At 43.8% G+C, this 7,751-nt stretch overlaps 1 protein-coding gene across 1 annotated transcript in view; it reads right to left on the bottom strand.

Annotated features, from left to right (window-relative positions):
* Positions 1–2,398: 2,398 nt before the first annotated feature.
* tmem245 (transmembrane protein 245) overlaps positions 2,399–7,751 on the bottom strand; it is a 30,482-nt gene continuing 25,129 nt past the window's right edge. The window contains exon 18 of the mRNA XM_057834342.1: positions 2,399–7,730. Within this exon, the coding sequence (XP_057690325.1) occupies positions 7,682–7,730 (49 nt within the window). The 3' untranslated portion in view covers positions 2,399–7,681. The remainder of the gene's footprint in view (positions 7,731–7,751) is intronic.

Genomic DNA, 7,751 nt, shown 5'->3' with positions numbered 1-7,751 from the left:
GTGTTTTCCGCCATATACATATATTAACTCTCAGTTTAAAAGCTGATTCTGAAACCCCATAGGAGGATGCGTTCCAGGTGTTCTGTCAGATTTTGCAGCAGCGATGAAGCAGATTTATTTTTCTTCGTTTAATAATTGATATATTTCTTTGATACCTCAAAATACTTCCACCACGGACATGTTGGCTGTGAGCCAGTTGTGTTAGCTTACTGTGTTTTGATTACGTCATCACAAGAGACTAGGGTTCTTCACACTTTTTGGTGGTGAACTTTCGGCCTTTTAACAGAAAATGCAGTTTTAGCTATTTTCAGCCAAAGGTTTTCGGTCACATCTTATATATAAATTGTGAGTTTTCTTAGTCTAACTTATTACTATATAAATATATATACCCCCCCCCCCCCCCAAAAAATGGATTCAATTCATTAATTTTATTTGAAAATATTGATAGTTTCTTGCTGCCCATTGCAAAATACTTCTGGGCAACACAAATATGTACTACAACTGGATGTCAAATGGGCATCGCAAAATATTGTCCCGTGGGCCGCAATTGGCCCCTACACCACAGGTTTTTTTTTACCCCTGTCCTATATTAACTTTTATCATAATTTGTGAAAGGGTTTTTAATGCGTCTGACAGCAATTCTACTGCACTAGACATTATACACCACATATCTAATTTATATAACATCTTATATTTGAAAAGTTGTTTGATATACGCTATTCTGTTCTGGGGCAATTCACCATACGTATTGCAGCTAAAGGGATTTCTAATGTGAAGTGATAAATTATTTATCTGGAAATTTCAGAAAACAATGCTTCCCATACACGTTAAATATTGTATGATTATTCTGTTTTGTGTTCTTTGCACACTGAATAATTTAGTTGTATTTTTATCTTCCTACACTTTTCTCATCAAACATTTCAGAGTATTCTGGTTAAGCGTGTGTATTTTATAGGGACCATGAAATAAAAATGGGGCTTTGTCACGTTTGCTGCATTTAAGCACGCAGACGACCCAGTCACAAAAATTGTTCAAAGTGCTCTAGTTAATTTGCACCATTTTCACTAGCATACTTTAAACTTTTAAACTAATTACGTCACAATGAAAAAAAAAATACTGTCTGTAAATAGGTCACATATACCTAACTTATAACTATCACCTAATTGTATTATTTTTTGTTACCGTTCCCCAATATTTTAGATGATAATCGATCCAAACAAAGAAAAAATTGGAAAAGAAAAATATTTTTAAAGGATAAATATTTGAAAATCTCAACCACTCCTTTTTGTCTGCGAGTTCTGCATTGCGACCCTTGTTATATTGCCGTATTTCATCCATTAAATACCCACAAAGTCCGGCTGTGGCCATTCACAGCTCTGTCTTGACACTCGATGATGCATTCTACACGAAGTTTTTAAAGGTAAGTACGCAATCTTGTTGAGAGAAATGGTGAAGGAAATGTTATGTATTCATAAATGTGTCCTCAGTTGATGTTGAAATAATGTTCCTATTGCTTGTTATTATTGACATATCTTTTCGCCACAAGATGGCAGGATGGGACTTAATTGTCTAAAGTGGTACTTTTATTACTTCTTTTTGTTTGACTTTGATTACTTTGATTTGTGGGATTGCCTGTGAAGACCGCAATGAGAAAGGATGTATCCGCATGTCGATGGAAATTAAATACGCCGAGTTTTGGCTAAAAGACAACTTATTCTCTGTCAATTCTTCCTACGAATGCAACGTTGAGCTGCAACCACCTCAACAAATCTCGTTAAAATCATCGTGTCTTTAATGATGCTTGCTCATGCTTGCACCTTGAGTTACCGGAAAGCCACAAAGAGACATACAGTGCCCTCCATAATTATTGGAACCCCTGGTTAAGATGTATTTTATCTCATCTGACCAAAGCACACGGTCCCAGTTGAAGCCTGGGACTGTGTGTATTTTTGTGTCAGACCAATATTGAGCTTTTTGGCAACAAACATTCTAAGTGGGTCTGGCGTGCCACGAAAGATGCGCATGCTGAAAAGCACCTCATACCCAATGTGAAGTATGGGGGTGGGTCAGTGATGCTGTGGGGCTGTTTCGCTTCCAAAGGCCCTGGGAAGCTTGTTAGGGTGCATGGCATAATGAATGTTTTGAAATACCAGGACATTTTAAATCAAAATCTGTCCAGTGATGTGTCACACATGCATATAGGACAATTTTGAAATTTGGCCAAATTAGGGGTCTGAGAGCGGAGCTTCAAGTCAAAAGTGTGTTTTTTTTCCAAATAAATAAAATATTTTAATGTTGCGGGGGGTTTTTTGCCCCCCCCCCCCTCTTTCATAATTTTGATGAAGTCTAGGTTTTTTTTAACCATTTAAAAAAAAAAAAAAAACTATCAGGACACATCTACTTTAAAGGTGGTGTTTATTTGGCAGTGCATATCCAGTCATTTGAGGAAAACCAACAGATAAAAACAAATGAGGGTAACACTGATATTATGCACACTTCAAAAAAAAAGAAAAAAAAAAAGTCACACTTGTTATAGCCAACAACCTGAAGTCCGATCGCATCCATCACACGTGCACACTAATGTGTGATCATTCAGCCACAGATAACATTCCAGGCTTCATGTTGCTACGAGCACTACTAGTCAAAAAAGTGCTGGTATGATGAAAACATTGAATATGTTATCTTTAATGTTTGAACCACTGAGAAGTAGTGCGCAAACTCCATTTTGGTCATTTTGCAGGAGGGTGGTTTTCATTTTTATTGCTGGCACCCATTGACTGCCAATAAAAATGCATTAGATAGTAAGGCCTGCTAATTCCTCACCATTTAATAACTATATATGTATATTTAAAAATATAGATATATAAATATGAAATTAATGGATGGCCTCCTTAATTATGGGCGAAAAAAAGGACCTAAACCATGATATCGATTTGTTTGATTGAAATTTGGAAGAAAAAAAAAAAAAACTCCCAAAACAGTTTGCTCAGTTGAGTTCTCGGTGATGAAAACAAGTTTGTAAACTTGACTTGTCATCAAAGGATTTCCCGACTGTAGAGGAAGCCCCGATGCAAACAAGTTCCTTCCTGCTTCTTTAATAAAAACTAAATAATGACTATTTGTGGAGAGCAGCAGTGTGTATTTGTGCAAAATCTGCATTAACTGTGATTGCACACAAGTTAGGTTTTTTTTTGTGTTAGGAATCAACTAAAAACGTGCAAATGCTTCAGGTTTGTGCAGAACGAATGATAAAACAAAATGGTTTAAAGCCCTACAAAAAAAATTGCTCTTAAAACAAAGTAACATTTTCTACAGACAGGGACAAAGCACTCCCTTCCTATCAGACTAATAGGATAATTTCAACATAGTTCTTTGGCACTAAGATTGCACATGGCAAGTGCTTTTGCCACCATGGGTAACGTACTGTCTTTTATCAAAGATGTTTTTCAACATGTTGGCATGGGAAAAGGGTTTCACCTATTTTGTTCAATTTAGGTTTGTTCTTCACTGTTATGACTAACATATCCCCTATAGATCAGGGGTAGCCAACTCCGGTCCTCGAGGGCCCCTATCCAGCTTGTTTTCCATGTCTCCCTCCTTTAAAACACCTAAATCAAATGATCACTTCATCAGTAAGCTCTGCACGAGCCTGATAACGATCCTGATTATTTGAGGTGTGCTGGAAGAGGGAGACATGGAAAACAAGCTGGATAGGGGCTCTCGAGAACCAACGTTGGATACCCCTGCTATAGATGGTGGTGTTGCATGACTATTATATGGCCAACGCGTATTTTCACATTAATTAGTTGGGAGAATTTTCAGTATAGATACATCGTTATAGTTATAGGTAGTCCCTGGGTTACAAACGACTTCTGTTCCTATGCTGGTGACTTAACCCAAATGGCCACGTGAGGCACGTCGGGCGCCGGGAAAGGGAGAGCTTAGGGGGGATCGCACCCCTGTGTCATTGTGGCTAGGTGGGATTCTGACTGAGATGCATTCAGTCAAAATCCCACAGATGGTAGCCTCGCACCATTGGCTCCTCAGCCAAGCACCTAGACCAAATGCCTGTACTTGCGTATCCTCTCGTACTACCGCAGCCCGGCCGACACTTCCGCACCCCTGGCTGGACCCCGCGACCTGATGACCGCCCCGGAAACCCAGGCCGGGCGCCACCCGCCTGCCTCAGCCGGCGCCTAGCAGCTGTCTTAAAACTGGTGCGGACCGGGGGGAATCCAACTGCTTAATTTAAACAAAGCATCGCGAAGGTACGCGGCGGGTGTTGACGAGCAAAGCAGCATGCCCTGAGGTGGGAGAGAGGGATTGCGATCACAAACAATAATGAAAAAGTCCAAGAAGAGACGTGGCCAGGATTGGCGTTCTGGTTCATCAGAAGCGGCACCACATGGGTTAGGGGAGGGACCCTGTGTGTGTGTGGGCAAAGCTTCCGCGCCTGTGTGCTACAGTTGGGCACACTTGGCATTGGCGAAGCGACCTGCCCAGTGGTAGATGGAACCGCCCACTGCTAGTGTGTGATAAGGTCCCGTCCAGGTCAGTGGCAACAGCAACTGACCGATGGGAAGACTCCCGTGGGAAGTCAGTTATCGATGGAGATGCAGGTCCGTGAAGAAGACAGAGCCGGGGGAGCGGGTGGACCTCGACTAGTCCTCCTCTCGGAGTGCCCTCGGTGGCGTCCGAATCAATGACGGCTTGGTAATGAGAGTACAGCGGGAAGAGATCGTGCTGGAACCAAAGCCCGCTATAGCCCTCACCACAGGAGCTGAATCGACCTTGAAAGCATCTCCAGAGTCTGACCCCTCTGACCCTCAGGTGGAACGCAACATCACTGTGGTCCTTCCACGAAAGTAGTGACATTCCAGAGTTCGCGTGATTCAAGTCCGTGATTGGTGTCTCCCAGACCAGGCGGCACGCCCACTCAGGAGCCTGGAACGAGGCCAAATCCAAGAAGCTCTGGAGTGCGAAAAAGTCGAAAAGCTTATCCGGCTCCTAGCGGTGTACAGGGGTAACAATAAGGCCACCAATCAGCTCACAGCTGATGAGCTGGGAAGTGGCAAAACGGCAGAGCAGGTGAGGAGCAAAAGGAGGTTACTGCAAGTCGACACGGCAGGCGACAGCCTAGAAGCGGCAGTGTCAGAGACAGTTTAGCTCTCAGAGCCGTTGGCTGACCCGGTCCTGCTACCGGACCTGGTGGAGACCAGGATCCGAGATGCGTTACAGAAAGGAAGTGCACAGGAGTTTTACACCCCTATCCTGGTGGAAGAAGAAAGGAAAAACTTGACCCGAATGGCAAATGGCACAGCCTCCGGACCAGACAGGAGTACCAAACAGGCTTTGTTCAACTGGGATCCTCAGGGCAAGCAACTGGCAAGGCTTTTCACAGCATGGCTGGCACGCGGAGTCAGTCCCTGTGTCTTCAAGGAGTGCCAAACTAAGCCGTTACCCAAATACATCAATCCGAGCCGGGCACAGTGTCTGGATGGCGCCCAGTGACAATTGGTGGTTCTGAGGCTGTTTGGGCGGATAATGATGATAAGGTTGACTCGGGCCTGTCCGATTAACCCTCGGCAGCGTGGTTTCCTCGCCTCCTCGAGTGGGTGCGCAGAGAACCTGATGACACTGCAAAGAATTATTAGGTGCTCAAGGAAGAAGGGGGAACCACTGGCAGTGGTGTTTGTGGACTTCAGGAAGGCATTTGACTCTCTCCCATGAGCATATCCCGTGTACCTTAGAAGAATGGGGTGTTGACAGACATGTTATTGAGTTGATTCGAAACATATCTGGATTTGTCGAAAAGGGTGGGCTATGGGGTTGTCGTAACACAGCTCATAAGGATGAAGGTTGGAGTGAAGCAGGAGGAGCCGATGTTGCCCCAGCTCTTCAACCTGGCAACGGACCCGCTTATCCATTCAATTGAGAAGGCAGGCTCTGGACTGAGATGGGGCCATCGGAGGATGGGGAGTAGCCTAGGGATCCTGGAGTATTTCCGCCAGCTGACTGGCTCAGGTGTGCAGCCCAGGAAGTGTCATGGGTTCTACATGGACAGGGGCATAGTTAACGACTGCATATTAAGGAGGCTGTGAGGAGAAATCATACACGATACCTCCGGGGGAAACCGTTATTTAAGCATCCAGGCAAGCCCGGGGCAAGGCATTGCAACACCAGATGTGATCCCCCTGGTGGACCGGTGGCTCAGGGGATCACAGTGGCCCCTCTAAATCCCTCACAATGCATGAGGGTTTTGAACTAATTTTCTATCCCTAGGCTTATTTATCAGGCAGACCTAGGGGAGGTACCAGTCACCAAATTGGCCCTGATCGACGGTATTGTCAGAAAGGTGGTGAAGGGGCTTCATCTTGCACCGTCCACGTCTGATGTGTTGCCCTATTCACTCCGGCGTCGTAAAGTCAGAATCATGCAAGTCGGGTACGTCGTAACCTCTGGACTACCTGTTCTAGTAAGTGTGTGTCAATTGTGAGAAATGATGACTCACTACATGGAGTGAATGATGAACAAAATGTTTTAAAGCCACTGATAGTCAACTAGGACCTGAGTCAGCATCACTTGCAACGCTTTCCACAGTTGGCTTGTGCAAATAGTTTTGATACCAGAAGCCCTTTCTCAGTCTTTCTTTTGTTCTGTCAACCTTTAAGGTATGACAAGAGCATAAAATATTGGTGTCTTTGTTCTCATTGACATGCTTTTCTTCGCTTTTTGGTCAAAAACCAACATTTCGGATGAATTAATCCATGTTCTAAACCAGGGGTGTCCTAACTACAGCCCGCTGCCCTGTTTATACTGGCCCGCACAAGAACCTGAAAATCAGTCTAAATTCTGTTGCATTATATCCTCTGGATCATTTTGTGAACTTAAATCACTCATTGCCATTGACAGTTATCAATATTAAATCCATTTCAAATGGCAAGGTGTTCATCATTGAACGAACGCCGCCAGCCTCCCAGTCAAATTTGATTGGACGTCTATTACCGTCAATAGCAGCCAATGACTTAATAGTTTTTTTATTTTTACCAGACTTTGATAATTTTATTAACAAAGGATTTCAAGCTGGCCCTTGCATCCAATGATTTTTTTCTGAAAGGGGCCCCCGGAGAAAAAAGTTTGGACACCCCAGTTCTAAACTAAAGAATGTAAAGCACGAGAGACCTTTTTTTTGGTCAAAAAAGTGTCTACTCTTTCTCTTTCAAAGTTTGTAGCCAATATTGTCGCAGCAAACAATCAGTGCAGCATTGCTGTTCAATAACATATTTCCATGTGAAACAAAGAAAAACTGATTTTTGTTGTTTTCTAAGGTGGATAGTGGTAAAAAACTTTGGAACCCAATGTGGTCTTTTGAAACCTTACACATTCAGTAAGTGACATATCATCCAAATTGGACACTTTTGGATTAAGTTGTGCATTAGTGTGAGTTTCATGTGCGTTTCAAAAATCATCTCACCCGGTAATCAATTATTTTTCCAACGAGACAACTTTGTATCAACTTTGCGACTGGAGAGCAGCAACAGGCGCCGTTTTGCCCGGAGCGAAGCCGCAGCAAAGCATCGTGGGTGTGCGGGCTTGCTTGAGGCGCCATCTCGCTGGGAGTGTAGAGTTGAACCGCTCAGGGAGAAGCGGAGGAGCCGGCCAATGTCCCGCCAGTGGACTGTTACTCACTGCTCTTCTTCAGGATGGAAGGCGTCACCTCAGAGAAAAGCCTGGAGGGAGAGAAAAACTTT

The sequence above is a fragment of the Corythoichthys intestinalis genome, chromosome 4 (genome assembly GCF_030265065.1).
Source record: "Corythoichthys intestinalis isolate RoL2023-P3 chromosome 4, ASM3026506v1, whole genome shotgun sequence".
In the NCBI taxonomy this organism is placed as follows: Eukaryota; Metazoa; Chordata; class Actinopteri; order Syngnathiformes; family Syngnathidae; genus Corythoichthys; species Corythoichthys intestinalis.
Note: the sequence above shows the minus strand (reverse complement) of the source record. Positions and strands in the feature narration are given on the sequence as shown.